We start from the raw sequence: 20,863 nt of genomic DNA on the forward strand, positions 1-20,863 counted from the left end.
CATCATAGGATGTTATCTCAGTGACTAATCTTGTCGAGTTCTCTGAGAAAACATTTGAGTTTGTCAAAATATCGAAAAGGTTCCAGTTAAACTCAGTGTTAATCCACCATTCTCATTTAATACAGAAAGCCTTTGTGCTTACTTGTTCCCCCGGAATGGAGAGTCCATTGGGTCCCTGGGGGCCCGGAGGACCCTGTGGGCCTGGAGGACCTGTATCTCCACGAGGACCAGGGGGCCCCTAAAATATACAAGAGAGAGACAACCACAAAGGAATGCAATCCTTCCCGTGCTAACATTCAGCTAGACGCTTGTCTTCATAACTCTAAGACATCAATCATGTCATCTTGGCAAACACTTTAAAAATCCATATCTTTAAAAGTATTTATTCATATCATCCCTTTCTTCCCTTTACTACTCATTAAAAAAAAAATTGGAAAATACAGTAAATTCATGAGCACTTAAATTTCCACGAAAATTCTATTAGAAGATTTTTTAATAAAATACATTGAATATAATACACTCATATTTATACACATACATTCATATGAGATCAAAGCTCAGATTTCATGGAATTTGATTTATTTTAAGCTAGTCCTGATTTCTTGTAGACTGGGGCTTATTTCTGGGACTAAAGCATATATAAATCAAGATACCAACGGATGAGATGCCCGTGCTGGAGCTCTCTCGCGATCTGTCTAGGTGGAAAGGGCACAAACTTGGAGTCAGACAGACCTGGCTTAGCATCTCAATCTCACCCTTTGCCAAATGGGTTATCTCATCCTGAATGATATTATGACCAAAATCTACACATTATCTACAGAAAATATTCCCTGAGAAGCTTGAGTTGTCTTTTAGAAGAGCAGTATGGAACCGGCAGAAGAGGTGGGTGATCCCTAGTGAAAGGATAGGCAGCCACTCAGCACTATTTCTGAGACAGGTGAAAAAGAGGAGCAGAACCTCTCTCTACGGCTCCAGCTTTCTAGCAGGATTCTGCTTCTCCTGGGGTCCGGGCACCCCCCTGCTTCTCCATGTTCTGGAAGAGCTCTTAAGGTTCTTCTGTAGATTACAGCTATGAGATACATTATATGCATTTCTTTCTCTGGCTAGTCTAATCCATCCTTTTGACATCCAGAGACAAGACACAGGTAACTATATTACCTAAGGCACATTAAACCTGAACTCACTTGCTCAAGGTCACATACCCCGTTCATGGAAAGTTGAACAACCAGATTTCAACACGCAGACAAAAATTTAAATGCACTCTAAAATATACTTACGATCGCCCCACTGATACCTCTTTCACCTCTGGGACCTTTAGCACCAGGTCCTCCCTGCAATACATGGTAAGAGCACATTTTAGTGTGAACATAGGGAAAGTAAGAAGCAGCTGATATATAAAAAGTACTTCAAGAAAAAGTGCATTCTCCAGACAATCAGTATTTCTCCAGCCATTTGCAAAATATAGAAGCAAATTTTTCATGTCATAAAAATATTTGAGGAAAGAGAATTTCAAAACTTTGTAGATTTTAAAAGTGTCTTATTTTTTATATTCTGAATTTATGGTCAGCAAAATGTGAAGTTCGTTAAAAAATTTGAGGTTTATTGAAAAAAGCAAACGTTACTTGAATACAGTAAAGAGAAAAATATGTTTTGGAATTATGTGAATTATATTCTTCAGAGAAAATAATCTGCAAAAAGAAGAGTATCTTAAATCTCTCAGAATCTCAGAACATGTACTTAAGTAATAGGAATTCAGAAACCACTAAACAAAGAGGAAATAAATATGACAGTGATATCCGATAACGTTCCCTCACAACTAGAGGGAAAAAAATTCCCCAATTCTCAAAAGCATCTGAGTCATATCCCGGATATAAATTCATGATTGCAAATATAAATCAACTATGTTACTATTATTTAAAAAATGATGGTAATTCCGGTGAAATTTTTATTCTGTATATAAGGAGCTGGTTTATAATCAACCTAAAATCAATTTACATTATTTGCTATGACCCAAGTATAGTAAAAGTTGGTGTTCTGCGAATCTCTGAGCTGTTCTTATGTTACCCATTTTCTTAAAAGCAGCCAACAGGGCTTAGAGCTATCATTTCTATTCTTCAAAACTGGCCCCAATCCGATGTTGGATTGACCAAATGGAGGGGTTCCACATTGATCCATGAAGTCTGTCACTGCCGTCTTCAATCTTTTCCCTTGTACTCTCTTGGCCTTCCCTCCTCCCAGGAATAAACCTGGTCATATCTTCTCACTCAAACCCCAGCACTTTCATCCAGAGTTTATGATGTCACCATATACATGACCACCCTCTTTATATGTTATTCTCATGATATATCTGCTACATAGGGTGCACATGTACTAGGCTCTCAAGCTGTTCTTGAGTCAGCCTCCCAACCATGGCTCTATACCATAGATACAAGAAGCTTTCAGAAGATGTAAGGCATTTTCAATCATATAATTACAGATGGAAACCCAGGTTCATATCTTTAAGAGAAAAGCTCTTGAAGACTAGCCAATATATTCCTTCATGGCTGAAGCAATGTGCTGAATACCAGCATCAAATATTCTTCTTTGAAATGGAAAATTACTCCATTTCAGATGTCTAAATAAACTACCAAGATGGTCTGTAATTTAGTTTGTGCTATCCTAGAAACACGGATGGATGGAAGCATTTTATGGATCCATATTGGGAAACAGATGAGCACACGAAAAATTTCAAAGGAAAAACCAAAGGCATTATTTCAGTTTCCTTACTGCAGGGCCCGGAGGTCCTGGAGGTCCAACGCTGTCCTGTGTACATGTGCAAGCATTTGGCAGAGCAGGGCATTTTGCTTCATCTCTCTGAAATTTGGAAAAGAATATTTACCTATACATTTAGGGGGGAAAAATGACTTCCCATCCCCCGACCCCCACTTACATAAGGAAGAATGTTTCACAACATGAAGAAATCATTTCTAGTTATCACAACAAATGGTTCTGTGTTGAAACTCACTTTGCTCCCTTATGTCTTTTTGATGCTTTGCTTTAGGAAACCTCACATGACAAAGAAATGTTTACAAAACCACTGGGACCACTGGTAATTTAATCCAACTTTCTCTAATCCGGTGTTAAAAAAAATACTGTGTATCTCAGATAGCAACTCCCATTTCATTCAGAAAAAAAAAAAAATCCAAAATCTTTCCATGACCTACAAGGCTCTCCATGTTCTGCAAACCAGCACCCACCACCCTGCCCACCTCACTGCCTACCACTTTTCCCCCTCGATTTCACCTTTCTCCCGCCCCAATGATCTACGTAATGTTTCTCTGATATCTGGAGCACACTGGGGCTTTCGGGTCTCTGCATTTACTGTCCCCTCCAGCTGGAATCTCTTTTTCCATTACCCACACTGTTTAAATCTCGCCTTATTGCTGAAGGCTGATGGTCACCACCATTGCCATCTACCGCTTTACGCTGGGACTTTCACTCTACAACACAGTGTATGTATATTTGTTAATTATTTCTCTCCCCCTGCCTTTCACTGGAATACTCACTTTTTACTGGTGTAACCCTAGCACACAGATTAGTGCCTGGCCTATCACAGGTGTTCAACACATGTTTATTGAATACATAATGCACACTCTTCCGTGGATATATGCAGGTCTTTGCTTGCCAAAAGCTTCAAATCCATCACCAACATTCAACTTTGTAACTGCTGCTATCTACACAGACAGTCGAGGGAAAGCCATCATCTCAGAAAGAAACACGAAGGTTATTTCTACCACCTAAACAATCTTAGATATCCAGAGAGGTGATGCCTTATTCTATAAAGTGCTGATATTTTACAAGCAATAAGAAAGCTTTGCAGTAAGTAGGTTTTTATCAAACACATTAACTCATCAGGACTTTTCTGTCAGGGAGAATTTCCAGATATGGTCTGTGCATTCCTAGCTTGTGAGAACGGGATCCCACACAGGCACCACACTGAGCCGTGGTAGCTGGTGAGCACGTACGCGCTGCGTGTCTTTTAGCTCCATGCTGGAGCTGCAACTGCTGAGTGTGACCTCCTCTCCCACACACAAGGATTTATTCCTGGGGGACTATTAGAGCCCTGACAGGATTCAATTCTGTTTTACTCACCCTAGAGGGAATATCACAGCATCTGTCTCTACTGGTCCACACCGGGCTGCAGACAATGTCAAAACTCTGGATTTGGAACTGCAAACAACCAACAGCAACATCAGCTAAAGATGCATGAAAAACATTTTATATTTATGAATGTTTCCTCATTTTGACCTTTGCAACTTCTCACACAGACTCGCTCAAGGGTTCAAGCCCTTGAGAGCAATGTGACTCTTACTTCATAAGGAAAGAACTTAGAAACATAAGCCGAGAGAAAGAGATAGTAAAGTGAAATGTGTTGTGTGAAATTCCCACTCCTGATTCACTTCCTTGGCTAAAATGAAATACGTGCATAAGTTTTGTTTTATTTTTTTAAGAGAACGTTAATTTCTATATTTAAATTAATTTAAAAACTACACACATTGAAGTCAAATTTTAAGAGTCCACCCTTGTAGAAAAGTAACATTAAATTAAAGGCCCATTCCTCACCTATTCTATAGTTGATGCTCTTCTTTTCCAAAATTAATACCTAGGGCTTGAGTAATAACTTTTCTGATGACACCAAACTATTTCAATACAGCATATACGTTCTATCTTTCTACAGTTTAAAAATAAAGCTTTTTTGATAAAAAGTAAAAGGTCATTTAGACATAGTCATTCTTTTAAAAAACTTGATATAATTGCTCTATTTAAATATCAAATTCAGTATTCAACAAAAAGTTTGAATTTTAATCATAATTATATTAAATTTGAACTAATGGTTTCTATATTGTGGAATAAAAATTCCCCTTTTGAATCTTGAAGAAAACCTTGTCCCTGGAAGAAAGCTAAATTAAATAAATAATAGCATTTTAAAAATAATAATAATAGAAGCTAAAGAGATTAGCTTTGCTTTTAGGACAACATGTTTATCGACTGATATTTAATATGAAGTTAATTAGCCTGGTACAGTGAAAATTTTAGATTTAGGTTTTCACTACTAGATAGCATGGTAAGTAGGGTTGGCATGTTTCTGAGTCAAACCTGGGCCAGTGCAACTTGTGAGTATTGGGGTCAACTGGCTGCCCTACTACACTGACCCTTCTGAGACAGACAGACAGATGATCCCTCTGTGAGGGAGCACAGATCTAGCAATGGCCACAACTAGCATCCACAAATGCTTAATGTCCTGACTGCACAAATCTGTGTTAACAATTATCTTTGAAGAACAAAAAAGGAAGTATTTTAGATTTCACTGAATATGCTGGCAACTGTTTGTGTTGTATTCTCCAATTTGATCCTGTTTCAAGATGACTACATGGTGTTCCCTGGTGCCTTGACATCTTACTTTGTTTCTAGGAAGTAAAGTACATTATTGTGTTCTGTGGACAGCATATTTTCTCAATGTAACTTTTCCAATGTTTCCATCTGACCAAGAAATTTGATAACTTAAAATTCACTGAGAAAAAAAATAAAACTCACTAAACTATTTAGAAAATACAATTTCAATCTTAACACAAGGTACCAAGAAAAATAAAAATGTGTTACTTACTGCAGCTGATTTCCTTTCCCCTTTAAGTAGTTTTCCAAGAATTTCATAACCATCAGTTGTGATATTTCCAGCTTCCTTGATGTCTTTTTCTATAATTTCATAGCAGTCGATGTAAATCTTAACACTTTTTGAAGTCACTACAATATGAACCTAAAAAGATAATTTTTTACATTATAAAATTCCTACCAAAAAAATTTAGCTGACTCTGCATAGCTCAGATCACAGATTTAAAGAAAAAAAAATGTTTCTTGAGCCATTCTCATTCTAAATCAAGAGTCTTGGAATAAAAACCCAAGAACCAGATCTCAATGGTGTCACTTATAAATAATATGAAATTAGATAAGCCACTTAACTTCTGGTCTCAGTTTCCTTCATCCACATACACATGCATAATTTCTTATTTTCCTGCTATGTACTCTTACAGAGATGACCAAAGGAGATGTAGTGAATACAATGACTTTGTAAACTATAAAGAGCTATCCAAGTAGACGTTAATAAATCATGTATATATTACTGTACTCAGTACAAAGGAGCCTCAGTTGTCTTTCACTGATTTCACCAAATTCAATTTTTAGTTTGTTATTCCCCAATCTCAGCCAAAAGGAACCTGCACACCATATAAATATCTAATATAGTAAAGAACTAGCACATGTCTTCTATAGAGATTAAACTCTGGAAATCAATAGAATCCAGTATTCAATTTCCTTTTAAAGAAAAAGGCTTATGTTGATTTACTTTTTGTCTGCTACTAAAGATACATAGACTATTAAGAAATCTATTAGTATAGATAATCAATAAAGCTTTTGTATTCCAACAATGTAAAGAATGGTCGTGGCTAATCCTTGACTTCATAGTCATGCTCAGTGTTTCCACTTATCATAGCACAAATACTCAAGTAAGCACTTGATGATTACTTTGAATAGTTTGGCAGCAGGTTAAAAAGAACAGAAATTCCCTTAAATGCTCTCAGTCAACAAGCATAAGAACAATTTCTAAAGTTTTATTTTTAAACTAAATATTTTTCCCACATGGAATCACCAGCAAAACATTAGTTTAGTGCATCTACGATAAATATGAATTACATATTTCTCTTATATGAAAGTGATATATAGCTTACTAAAAGTAAAGTTTCAATGCCCCCGAGACAATCAACTAATATGGAATTCAAAAAGAACATCATACAAGAATTTCTAGGATATTTATTATCTAATAAGAACTAAAACTTCTTTGTTGGCTCTTATATGAACAACCACAGAAGCAAACACTCAGAAAGCATCCAAAAAACCACCACCGTATCCAGAAAAATTGTTTCAAAATCAAAACTGCTTTAATTTGTATCCAAAAAGCACACTTGTCACTCAATGCTAACCATGAAGAAGCACATCCTAAAAACATATTTTGCTATAATTTATTCAACTGTATTATATTTTAAACACATGCATAGTTACATTTTGGATTAAGCTCTTCATCTGTAGATCACTGTCCCAAGTATTTAGGGTAATGAACCTATTTCATGTCAAACTTTATTGGTCCCAGACCAGTAGAAAGAAATAGGTATCTTCTCACTCATCTCCCTTCCTAGCCTCTGCCATTCTATAAAATCTTATTTTTCACCTATTCTAGTTCTTCCCCTTATTTTAAATTTCTCATATTGATCTATGTCATCTGTTAACAATCAAAAGGAGACAGGAAGCTTTTTTTTCTTCCTTTTTTCATTTCAAAATATTATAGGGCTATATGGATTGCTTTTGTAACGCTTGAATCAGGGCTAAAGTGGAGACATGAAGCTTTCTAAGAGAATCCACAAGAAGCAGTAACTGTCTGCCGTTGCTTAATTAAAATGTTTTAGTTAATCTCCTCTCTCCCAAAGGGCCCTCTCCCTATCACTGTCACTAATGTCCTGTTCTCAGAGTACTGTTCATTCTCATCCCAAGGCTGAAGAACTTTAGTTCAGGAATTAGAGGGAAAGGGAAAGGAGAGTGCTTGAATCCTTGGCTCAATAAGCAATGTAAACAGCTGACAGTGACTAAAGGTGGTGCTTGAATTGATGCTGTAAATAAGAGCGGGTTAAAGGAATGGTGTGGGGATATTACATACTTGTGATTTGCTAAGACGCTGGATCTTAGATTAAATCTGTTCAGCGCGTGCGTGTGCACACACACACACACACACAATGGTAACTATGTAGAGGTAATGGATACGTTAATTAATTTGACTGTGGAGAGCATTTCAGGATATGCATGTAAATCAAAACACTTCATTGTACACCTTAAATATATACAATTTTCATATGTCAATGATGTCTCAATAAAGCAGTTTTTTTAAAAAAAAGAATGGGGTAGAGGAATAGAGGAGGAGGAAGGGCATAGTGAAAAAGGAAAGGAGAAACTAAAAAAGGGCAGATTATGGAAAAAAGAAGGTAGAGAATTTGGGGAGAAAAGACAGAGCTTGTGAGAAGGAGAAAAAAAGAGGCACTATATAAAACCCAAGAATGCAGATACCTCTCTAGGAAGGCAAATGTATGAAGAAGGGAATGTCAAAAAAAAATAGTTATCCTGATTTGTAATAATTAGTGACTATTACTACAGACCTCTGAAAAATGCTGCCTTTTGACTCAGATAAAATGAAGCATTCCATGAAAATTGGAAATTTAAAAATAACAGTTACTAAATGGTTATCAGTTGTTTAGTAGAAGTTGAGATTCTCAATATCTTCAGTGGGTATAAAAGGAAAAATAAAAGAGTTTTTTAGAAAATTAGTCAAATCTAAGTTTAATGGGTGTATCAATGAGCCAAAAAAATTTGTAAGAACTATGCCAGATTCATCATCTATTATAGGATAAGGATCAGTTGAAGCCAATAACATTTGCCAAACTAGAATTTGTTTTCCCAATGAGGCATTTATTTTACTGCACTTTACCATGAAAGTCTGTAAACTTTTAAGTAGATACGCTATTGTATTTAGAGATTTTTGTTTTTTCCTTTATTTGGGTGGGGGATTATCACTAATGTGCACACTGAAGCCTCTTTGAGTTTGATGAGAGAGTCCTTCACCATCCTTATCAAGAATCTGATTCATGAATGAGAAAAACATTCTGGAAAGAAACCAAGATTCCTTAGAAGTAGAAACAGCAAGAAATCCTGCTAAATCTACTCAAGTAGAGAAATGTTCTTCAATTTTCACTTGAGAATCAGACTGAACTAGAAATATTTGTCTTTCACGTATGAGGGCTAAGTTTTCTGCATGCCACACTGGAGAAATTTTAGACTTGTGCAACAACTGGTATTCCTGTTAACATAATTCAATGAATGAAGAAGTACATTAAAAGTCCATTCCTAACCTAGAGTGTTCTTTTTATTTCTAATGCTTCCAACTTTAGTACTTCTTAAGAAGAAGTATTTCTTATTTGTCAACTAATTATCCTTTAGAAACCTGAAAGTTAGTTTCTACCATCTTCTGGATGCTGATATACAAAAAGTTAATCCAGATCACCAAGAATAAACAATCCCCTAGAAGGCATCTTAGAATTTTTAACAAGACATTTTAGAGAATTGTGTTTTTAGAGAATAAGTGTGTTCATGTAAAAAATTAATCTCATAAACATTTATCTTAATTATTTTGGTAGAAATCGATAACTTGTGGACTGATAAAAATGCTTGTGCTGCATTTCACTGGTATATTTGTAACTTTTCAATAAATGAGCAAGCATAAGATTACTGTTCTCTATAAAAGAATAATATTACCAATTAAAATACAAGCCACTAAAATTAAGCCTTTCAAACTAAATGACATAAAGGTTTACAATAAAATGGTAATAGAAAAAATAGGTGAACAATATCACATATACTATATGATTCAAATTTTGAAAAGATATAAGCATTGAAAATATATCAAAATGTTAATAGTAGTTATCTCTTGATTAGAATTCTTTTATTTTAAATGCTCTTCTTTGAATAAATCAAATTCTCTAAAATAAGATTTTATTTTTAAAAGACATAGCTATAGTTCTGCCAATTTAACGTGACATTTTAATAAATAATAAAAGAAATTAGTTAATTTTAAGTCATATTCTTTCTTCTAGAAATAAGACTCAGATAATCTTATGTTTTTACCTTATGAAAACTTCCATAAAATAATGTCTTTACTTCATCTGTGTCAAATGTAATAGTTTGTATCTCGCCTCTTGTATCCTTGTTAAAGAATGCTAACGTCTTGCTAGAAGCTGTAAACAACATAAAATTATTATTAAGTCACATGCATGGTATATTCTTTATTGAAAGTATCTACAAATAATTCTTATAGAGACTTCTAAAAAATGCAATAATTTCAACTATGATAAAATGCAATTAGAATACCTACTGATGTTTTATATTTGGAAGAATGTAAACACAAAAACATATATCAAGTATATACATGTATACACACACACACATATATATACTTAGAAGGTTTTTAAAGAGAAAAGAGAAGGAAAGGGAAAAACATAATCAAAACTATGTATGCATATGTCTCAAAATAAGAGAAAAATCCTTACGATCTGCAATCACTCCAACTTGAGGTTTGTAATCTCTGTCTGTGATTTGCCAAATTGCAAAAGGGTCACTGGGAGTTTCTGGGAGAAGTCTGAACAATAATATAATCGTGTATGAAGGGGGAAGTCCATTTGGATGTAGGTCTCTGTCGGATAAAATGAAAGAAAGAAAAGAAAAAGGTTGATTTAACATCAGGAACAGAGACTATTTTAAATTTTTGGACCAGAATCTCATTACAGGTGGTATTAGAAGTTATTTATAATAATCTGGCTCCTTCTGATTTCTCTTTAGAAGGAGAAAAATTTAGGAAACACATCAAAAGAACAAACACTAAAGACACATTATGTAAATTATAATATTAATAGATTATTTATAACTTGATAAATTCACAAAACTCTGGGAAATTACCAAATAATCTTTTATCCTACTATTAATAACTAATGTTTCTAGACACATAGAGGATTATAAAATTATATAATAATTTTAGAGTGATAAACATTATAACTATGGCTATCATTGAAAGAGAATGAATTTTGCTAAATATACTTAATTTACAATGTCACACATATGAGATCATAAAATGGCTTAAGGTTTTAATTTCTCTCTCTCTATTACTAATAGTTTTTACACTTCTTAATTACTCCCCTGAAATCAAATAAATTACCTCCAGAGCTCTCATATTCGCAAAAACCAAACCAACTATAAAGGTTAAGGCCGTGTACATGTGCAAATGTTTAGTGATGATAAAAAGAATGTGAGTCAATTAAAAGGAAGTGTTTCTTGGCTCAAAGCTGTAAGACAAAAAAAAATCAGTCCCATGTGTCCTTCCAGAGTTGAGTCAATCATTGTTCTGGGGGGATCTCTGAAGCAGAATTAATGGTTTTCTGTCTAAGACTAATAACACTCTCCCTGAAGGTAAGAAAAAGGCCTTGATAGTCACCTCTCAGACAGAAAAGAAGCTATTTCTCCATGAATTGTGGCAGAAGGCATGGAATGTCTTCTGAGTTTCCATGTAGTACTAGTACCACATCACTAGTACTTCTGGACTATAATGCTGTCTAGCTTCTTAAAACATGTGCTCTGGGAAAGCTGGCATGATCCCTTTTATATGTTCAAGAACTATCTTTATAATATTCCATGTTAAAAATAATATTTCCTCCATATTACCTCAGCTCTCACCTAGCCCATTTTTCTCCTTCTTCTCTAGTTAACTAGGGCTTGTGAAAAAATAAAATAATTTCATTTCATTTATGCTTCTTTTCTTTCTGTCAAAATTCTGGCTCTTCAGAGGACAATAGGCTGTCATGAGTTAAAATGTAGTAATCACATCTTAAGGTGCCTAGAAGGGTGAAACACTGGGTATTAAGGTTCACTGTAAAACCTAGAACTTTAAAACAACGTGGTTAACCATAAGAGAGTTAGAAACTTACAATGTGGTCAAACTACAACAATATGATCTGTGCCTCCTTAAAATAAATTAATTTTGGTTTCAATCTGAATTTTCCATCAGCTTTCCCAGAGTATTTCAAATTTCAGACATTATTTTCTGACCCTGTCCTAAATTTCTGATATCTTTCTTTCTTCTTATTCTTTTCTCTCCACAAACTAGAAAACACATATTTTTCAACATAACAAAGGATTTCATTTTAATGAATAAGAAATACATATTTCAGTTATTATACCCAGGTGCAAACTTTCATGAAGTAGAATAATAATATCTAGAGTTACCCAACAGATTGCCAGAGCATCAGCCAATAAAAACTAGCCACAGACTGTCTGATCATGGACAAGAAAAACTACGCAGCTTTTCATTCTCTAGAGGTCTGGAACACTAAAAAGAAAGAACGCTTGCTCTAAGTCTGTACTTATTCCATCCAGTCCTGCACCACAGGGAGAAATGTTCACAATAATAAGTTGCCTTCCTGTTTTAACAGCCTCCCTTTAGAAGAAGCGTAACTACAACCCTAGCTTTAAATTCAAAAGGGTCAATAATCCATGATACTGCAGTCCAGGGTGAGATTCTTGGGTCTGGGAATAATGAGGCTTGAATCTTAGTCTCCCATTATATAACCTCATGGAAAACAATTAACCCAACTGTATTTCAGGAAACCAAACTAGGTCATCCATAAGAAGTCTTCTGACAGTTCTAGAGTTCCAGGATTCTAAGAAGTCAGAAAGATTCCAAGAACCTCTTGCCCATTGTAAGAAAAAAAGGACCTACTGTTGGCACACTTACGCTGTAGGCTGATTCACAAATGCATTCTTCTGAAGCCTGTAAGCTGAGTAGCTGGGGAAAGACCCTGACTCCAAAGATACGCCTTGTACAGATGCAAAATTCTTTTCTGTCAGGTTGTATGCTTCGAGCATCTTAAAACCTTTACATCAGAAAAGAAAAAGAAATATTACAATGAGTACATTTTAATTATTTTATTGCTTAAACTTTGGAATTAATTAGCCCAAAAGTATAAATGCTTACCTGGTGAGGTGTAGCCATCCAAATAAATGAGAGGGCAACCTGCAATGTACAGTGTTCTTTAAGTGTGATGCACCAACATGATGTACAAACGTATATGCACAGAAAGTAGCAATACATGTATTAATATTTCAAGTAATGAAATTGTTCAATTATTTATTAAAAAATAACATCAATTTAATCTTTTATAAGTTATTTCTTATAGACTTCCTGTGTGTAGGAGAAATTATACTACGAATCAGTGGAACAAATGTTTTCTGAACATTCTCTAGTGCAACTGGAATTTTACAGTGTTTCTAAGAATAATAAAATAGAATTAAAGGAAGAAGTTTTCACATGTTTTTCAATAGATTGAAGAACTTCTCTCCCAGGGAATTTTAGATTTATGCAAAGGTAGGAGGAGTTTGTCCTTCCCCAACCCTCTTCTCTGCCAAGCCCCCGAGCCTCACACTGGCTACCAAACATCATGTAATGGTAACAAGTGTGCAGTAGTTTTCTCCCTGGACCCCCCAGAGCCACGGTACCAGAGACCTGTGGCCAGGACCACCTGGAGTGGAAGGCAGACAACTCCAGCCGCCACCCACTTGCACCAGTGCAGCCCCACTCTGGACTTCAGCATAAGTTTTCATAGTAAACCACTGAGCTTTGTTTACTCTCACCAGAGTTTTGAGTTTTTAATATATTTGTAATGGGAGGGAAATACTATACTTGTGGAGCATACCCCTGCCTAGGATCAGGGGTCTAGACTAGCCACATAATCGTCTCCATAATCTGACACCCCAAGAATTGGTGCTAATGGAGGGAGAAGAGGATACATTGGCTTAAGTAATCAATCTTTGGCCCTTCACTGTAGTTTAAAAGCTGAACTTGAAAATCTAAACCCCAACAAACAAATAGGAACCAAATGAATTTCTGTGGAGCACACACCCACACAAACCAGTTTTTCCATTGTTTTTTTGAAGCATGGATGTTGACAGAACAAATACCAATTGATTACTAATGTGGAAAACCTTCATTTCACAGAAATGCTTCCATATATGCAATTCTAGGCTGAAGATGAATTTACTCAAATGTCACGGGTTTTGGAGTGGGGGGCGGGCAGGGAAGACTATATTAAAATACTTTATTTCCGTACAAGGAAATTACATCTTCAAGGCTAAAAATGGACTTCTGACAAGCACACATTTAGCATGATCTCAATAGGAACCATGATTCATCAGGTTCCCCAGTGATTTCCCAGGATCTATTTATGCACAGACTTGATCCCATATAGGATAGAGAATCGTCTACTAGGTAATTGTTTTTCAAAACAAGTGAGGTTATGGATCCATGCTGTCCATGACTTACTTGAAGTGGCAGTTTCACAAACAAATGTAATAAGGTTGTCCTCGATCTTCTCAAAAGATTCAAAGTCATCCACAATGAAAACGTGCCGTTCGCTTGGTTTGCTGGCGATGTTGGCAAGCTCGTTGTAGTCGACATCAGCCACACCAACTACAAAGACACTGAACCCTGCACAGCAGAGTTTATAGAATGAATCACATATCCCCCTTTTTGTCCTTTATTGTTTGAACAATTCAAAATAAAATCTTATCAGCTGTGATGCTGCATTTTCTTAAGTATATGCAGCAAGTCCTTTTATTTGGCATGAACTCTCTTTAATAACTATGTCCTTTTTCCAGGCCTTCCTATTCTCTTGTTTATAAAATTCATTGAACTGGATTTCCTAAAATAAACTCTGAACAATTAAAAGATGAATATTTTAATAGCAGAAAGATTCATGTGGTACACACTGCCTTCCACAGGTCCACAGTCCTAATATACACATGAATCCTGCAGCCATTAATATTTCAATCTAACATGACTCAGAAGCCAAGAATGGGCTCATTTTAAAATTTGAATTCTTGAAACTGATTTTCTCAGCAAACCCATGCTCAAAGGGAGCACTTTGGCCACATGGGAAATGGAATCTACCATTTCCACTGGCAACAGACTTTCCTTTATTAGGCTATTACAAATCAACAAATTTTTCACTCCAAAGGCTTAATTTGATATCAGGAAAAAATAGGCTATATAACAAATTAGAATCTAATTAGCTATATATAAGGTAACTTGAGAAGCAAATATTCATAATCCCAAATTTAAGTCAGCTAGGAGCCCAGAATACACAGAAATCTGCTCAAGGTGTGTTACATAATGGCAATAAATTATAAAAGATCATAACAAAATAACAATCTCTATTGAAAAAAGGCAGTATGACTTAGCACTAATCATGACTTATAATTTTAGCCAAAGGATCATGCATGTGCAAATGACAAAGTCTATGTAACAAAGTATTTTACTAAATAGATCATGCATAGCATAGGATTCTCTCTAAAAATATGTCTACCTTAGACCATGCTTGAGGTGGTGGTGGGTGGGAGATGTTAATGCAAGTACTGGAAAGATCTAGTTTCGTCTCTAATAACCCTAAATAACTAATCCAAAGGTCAGTGTTGCTAGGAGGTTCTCAACATGTTTGATTGGCAAAATCTAGCCCAAAAATGTCTCTCTGAGACCTTGATATTCCTTCTTTGCAGTGCTCCTTTCAGCAATCTGTGTTAGATCCGCATCTGCAAGAATGTGCTGAAGCTAAAGGCTTCCCTATGTCTCTTCTTCTATAGAAACCAATATCAAGATTCATTTCTGCTATGGCAGGAAGCCTGCTCTAGGATTATCCTATTATCATTGCTTTCTATAGCCTTCCAGCTACTATGGGGAAGTCTGCTTTACGCCTTGACAACCCTGAATCACATCTTATGCAGAAAATACATCATGTCATTTTTGAACAATTACCAAACCATTCCATAATCAAATATAAACTAGCATTATAAGGATAAAGAGTACAGAGTAAAACAGGGACAATAAAGTAAAATCAGCAATTTTGGTCTTTAACAATCATTCCTGAACATTTACAACTGTGAAAATAACGAGTGCTATCAAATTCACGAATGTGCCTACCTGACTGCTGGATGACCAAAGCCGCCTTCTTGACCTCGTCCTGTGACCGACCATCCGTGACCACAACCAACACCTTGGGGACGTTCTTCCTCATGCCGCTCTCCCAGGTCAAGACTTTCTCCTTGATATGTGTGAGGGCTTTGCCTACAGAGTGTGCCATGGAACATTTTAGTGTCCCCTCACTGAAAACTATCCAGATGCCATTAGCCATGCCCAACTGATGACAAGTGACTGAGAAGATACACTCAGTTCTACCACTCCAAATACTTGGGAAGGTGAAGGTCCACATATACTCTGATTAACCATACCTGTTCTTGTGTTTCCTCCTCTGTACCTAATATTCTGCAGGGCCCCAAGGGCCAGGGCCTTGTCATTGTACGTGTTCAGCTTGAACTCAGACTTGACTTCATCACTATACTGCACAAATGAAACCTGAAAGGAAATGAGGTTTGGCAGTGAGCATAAGTCATCTCACTTCATATTTCAATCTTTGAGTGATTCCTCTAGCTGCAGAATAAGACAAAAAAAAAAGTGTCTTATACCTGACAAACTATCAGAAGCTCTTTATAGTTAATATTATAACACTGACTGCTGTTGTCTCATTAAATACTCTAATTTTCAATCTTCAATGAAATTGTCATAGTTGACATTAACAATGAAAATACACTGTATTCAAATGGTACTTTTCTCTGGGATGTAGAAGGGGACGGGTCAAGCTGGGGAGTAGTGAGGTCCCTGGATTAGAAATGAGAACTGTTCCTTCTCACTGACGACATCTGTCCTTCATGATAACATAAAAATGTCACATGTGTGACAATCATCAGCACTCATCACAATCTCAGCAAAAATGTGATTTAATGGAAAGAGCACATACTTTTTACTCAGGATTCACTGGGCTCAAATTGTAGCTCTGCCAATTAGAAGCTGTGTGACACTGGGCAAGTTCCCTGCATCTTTGGCTTTCGTTTCCTCATCAGTAAAATGGAGATAACTACACCTACCTTCTAGGGTTGTTTTAAGGACTAATATAAATAATCCTGTATGCAAAGTAACTGATACACAGAAGTTAATAAAATATGGTAGCTAATTTTTATTAGAAATCCTAATGTCTAAAGGGATGAAAAATCACTTGGTTGTTGACACATTAAATTAAGAATATAACTAGGCTGAATATTTACTCTTCTAAGGCTGGAACAATGCCCGTAGTATTATTTGAAATTTAGTATACAGTATTCTATAAAGTACTAGTCCATAAAAGGGGAAATGGTTTATTTATGAAATTATTTGTGGTTTATTTCAAAATCTCTTATCCTCATAATGCTTCTAAGATGCCACAATGAAGTATAAACTGCCAAAATAAAGAAGAAAATTCACCAAAAGGAAGAAGGAAGAAAAGGAGAAGGGAATTTAAAATAAAAAAAAAAAGATAGATAGAGTCTCTTGCTTCAAGGAGTCAATGATTTAGATAGAAAACAGTCCCACAATTAATGACAATACAAAGTGATGCTGGCTGTAATATCAATATGGACAAAATACTTCAGGAGCATAGAATACCTAAAGCCATTAGGGAGACTCTCCTCAGGGGTAAAATTTGAAGTGCGTCTTCAAGATTACAGAATCCAAGAAATACCTAATAAAAGTTTGAATCAGATTCTCCAAGGAATCTGGAAAGATCACCCAAAATAGAGCCTCTGGACCTGAGTGTTCATCAGTTCATGGGTACGTTGGGGTAGTGATGGAAATTCTCAACTTTACAGGCAGTTTAGGGCTAAATGATGACTTATTCTTTGAGGCCTCTCATGGAAATATAAACTTCTCTAAGTACTATAGTACAACAAATAAATTTGGAGTGATTCCACAGCAAGATAATTGGTAGTCATCATTTTAGGAAAACAAATGAAATACCCTTTGGGTAAATAATGGCCATTCTTCGGGTCAATATAACATCTACAAAGTAATGACAGAAGAGGCAGGGGTTTCTACACACCCACTCTAGTCTCTTTTCAACACCAATTCTTCTAAGTTTACAGAGCATGAAATCACAATGCATTTAATGTCCAGAACTTTGGATGACCTCTCATGAAAACGTATCATTCTTGGAAGTTGTATGCAGGAAGTTAAAGTCAGAATCCTCTAAATTCTCCAACAGGGATATCATCTAGCCAACCATAAAAACTAGAGGAATACATTGGGCATGGTGGCTCACGCCTGTAATCCTAACACTCTGGAAGTCTGAGCAGGAGGATGACTTGAGGTCAGGAGTTTGAGACCAGCCTGAGCAAGAGCGAGACCCTGTTTCTATTAAAAATAGAAAAATTAGCCAGGCATGGAGGTACATGCCTGTAGTCCCATCTACTCGGGAGGCTGAGGCAGGAGGGTAGCTTGAGCCTAAGAGTTTGAGGTTGCTGTAAGCTAGGCTGATGCCAGAACACTCTATCCTGGGCAACAGAGCAAGACTCTGTTAAAAAAAAAAGAAAGAAAAGAAAAAGAAAAGAAAAAATCTCAGAGGAATACTTACTTTTCTATTTATTTATCATTTATAACCAATTCCTTTCTAAAAATACATATGTAGAAGAAATAGAAAATAGTAAAAGTCAAAACATAGTTTGTACTGAAAAGACTGTCTACTTAAAAAGAGAAGTTCAAAAGAAATTGCAGGACATTACAAACGAGTAGCCACTGGTGGAATGACACTCACCTGAATCCCAGCAGGACTGATTTCATCAAAGCCTCCCACAGTATTGAAAATGAATTTTACAACTTTGTTAAAATTATCATCCCCGATACTCCAAGAGGCATCAGTCAAGAACACAATATCTGCCTTGGCACCTTTGCATACTGGAAAAAAAAAAAAGCAGAGGAAGCCCCAAATCTCATGAATCTTTTCATTTAAATGAAATTACATAATTGAAAAATGTAGTATAACACCTTGCTACTCAAAGTGTGGGTCAGTAGCAACAGTATTACCTGGGAGCTTGTCAGAAATACAGAATCTTGGGTCCTACCCTAGAATTGCTGAATCAGAACAGCAATAATTAGATACCAAGATGACTCATATGCACAATAGATTTAGGGCATACTGGTCTAACTGACCCTCAATTCCTGCTCTGGAATTACTCCATTGGTTTAGATCCATTATATGCAAAGATATGATCTTGCCTCATGGAACTCTTCAAGCAGCTTCAAACAATAAATGAGGGGGGAAATCAAATGAAAAGCCACGACGCTCAGAACTAAAGGAAAACTATCAGTGGGTTTGGAGATTCTGAATATAATTATCAAAGATTTGGAGCAAATAAGTTGTTTTTTAATTTTAAATTAGGGCACTAGAATCATAGATGGAAAGGGAAAGGAGAAAATAAAATAAAGAAATATCTTTAATTTGAATCCCCCGACTTGGACACTAAAAAAAAAAAAAAAAAAATCAAAAAAAACCTTAACAAAATTTTAGTTTATAAGAACTTAACATATAGAATGTATAACACCAAGGGTGAACCATAAGGTAAACTGTGGACTTTGGATGATTAAGATATACCAGTGTAGGTTCATCAGCTGTAACGAATGTAACCCTCTGATGTGGGATGTTGCTAGTAGGAGAGGCTATGCATGTGTTGGGGCAGGGGACATATCCAGGAGATGGGACATCTCTGTATCAGCCCCTCAATTTTGCCATGAACCTAAAACTACTCTAGAAAATAAAGCCTATTTAAAATTTATGTATAGATATAGGGGGCAAGGGCAATATACATAACCTAAACTTTGGTACCCCCATAATATGCTGAAATTAAAAAAAAGAAAAAATATATATATATTTTAAGCTAGGATTATTTAGTGAATTTCTTTCAATAGTCTAATTTAAAGAAACCATTATTATTGTACCCTATAATACATTTTTAATTTTACTTATATAATAGGTTTAATAAAGTTATAACATTCTAAATCCTTCTAAGATGAAAGAAAAATATATCTGAAATCTGAAATGCTTCCTGTTAAATGCTGGAAACAGAATGTGGGAGAAGAATAATCCAGGAGTTCATTAGTTAAACTTAATTTGATAAAGCACTAAAGAATCGCCCGCAAATACAGAGAGATCAGCCTTAATAGATCAATATGTCTTTTTACCAGCTCACTGCAAGTGACAATTATGTTTCAGACTTTGGTGAATGGAAATTTTTTTAGCTTTGTGTATTCCAGGGTGCTTCTCAGGTCAGAAGCAAGGAATTCCAAAGCTAACTGCCTCAGGGGTTAGGTTGCAGATAGAGCCAAAAAAGGGTTCAAAATGCCTATTGATGCCAGCAGCCAGTAGAAAAAAAATGCCCACCATGTGACTGTGGACTATGGAAGGTATTACTAGGCCTTAATCTGCAAAATTGAGGAAACAGAGTTCCAACTGAAAAGCTGGAGTAATTTATGACTGATTTTATTCATTCCAAACTGTGCCCAAAGAGGAGGGACAAATTACTGGTAATCTTTTCTTTCAATCTAAAACCTCTTCGGCAGGAATAATAAGTCAGAAATGTTCTCTATGAATTGTAAGTGATGTATATGCAGCATAAATAAGAAGCCTAGAAATCCCCATTAGTCAGATTTATTCCCCACTCAGCTGTACTTACCATCCCGGGCGGGCGGAATGGTGGGAGGGGGAGGAGGCGTGGGTGGCTCTGTAGGGGCTTCCGTTGGTTTTACAGCTAGAATTTAAAAATAATAATTAGAAAAATGCAACATGTGCACAATTCATATCCCAGAAAGTCAATTTTAAGAGCAATTTAAGTCCTGGATAACAAATCAAGCCTTAGAAAATAAGGCTCCAGCGTCATTGGCACCGGCACACAGGGGATTCTGTTCCATCCAAATCTGGTGTTACCGGTAGTCATTCAACACCGACTACAGCTACAGAGAGCAAAGCAAAGATCCAAAGGGAGAACGTAAACCCTTCAGATAGGGTCAAATGAGTAAAAGTCACTAATATGGATGCACATGCACCTCCTCCCTGTTAGCTAGAGCCATCTCTCCCTCCTTTAGCTCTTCCTTAAAGTCGCACCAACCCCATAGCAGGGACAACCTGGAATTGAATCAGAAAAAGGTCCTGAACCTGCTTTAGATCCCACCTTCGGGAATCTGCCATCATCCCATCATTATTGCTACCCAGAGGGAGTCACTTAAGTCTCCCACACCTAGAGCATTCTATTCTGAAGCCTTACAGAGACTTTCCAG

At 36.1% G+C, this 20,863-nt stretch overlaps 1 protein-coding gene across 2 annotated transcripts in view; it reads right to left on the reverse strand.

The window, feature by feature from the left end:
* The window catches only part of COL12A1 (collagen type XII alpha 1 chain), a 114,028-nt gene that overhangs the window by 19,369 nt on the left and 73,796 nt on the right, over window positions 1–20,863 (reverse strand). For both annotated transcript variants that reach the window (XM_069489128.1, XM_069489127.1), the window contains exons 42-55: window positions 20,263–20,337; window positions 18,348–18,487; window positions 15,958–16,081; window positions 15,650–15,793; window positions 13,997–14,161; window positions 12,653–12,691; window positions 12,413–12,551; window positions 10,179–10,321; window positions 9,757–9,866; window positions 5,645–5,794; window positions 4,132–4,209; window positions 2,767–2,853; window positions 1,278–1,331; window positions 143–238 (exon numbers count right to left, since the gene is read on the reverse strand). In XM_069489128.1, coding sequence (XP_069345229.1) covers window positions 143–238; window positions 1,278–1,331; window positions 2,767–2,853; window positions 4,132–4,209; window positions 5,645–5,794; window positions 9,757–9,866; window positions 10,179–10,321; window positions 12,413–12,551; window positions 12,653–12,691; window positions 13,997–14,161; window positions 15,650–15,793; window positions 15,958–16,081; window positions 18,348–18,487; window positions 20,263–20,337 — 1,544 coding nt within the window. The remainder of the gene's footprint in view (window positions 1–142; window positions 239–1,277; window positions 1,332–2,766; window positions 2,854–4,131; window positions 4,210–5,644; window positions 5,795–9,756; window positions 9,867–10,178; window positions 10,322–12,412; window positions 12,552–12,652; window positions 12,692–13,996; window positions 14,162–15,649; window positions 15,794–15,957; window positions 16,082–18,347; window positions 18,488–20,262; window positions 20,338–20,863) is intronic.

The sequence above is a fragment of the Eulemur rufifrons genome, chromosome 15, assembly GCF_041146395.1.
Source record: "Eulemur rufifrons isolate Redbay chromosome 15, OSU_ERuf_1, whole genome shotgun sequence".
Taxonomy (NCBI): domain Eukaryota; kingdom Metazoa; phylum Chordata; class Mammalia; order Primates; family Lemuridae; genus Eulemur; species Eulemur rufifrons.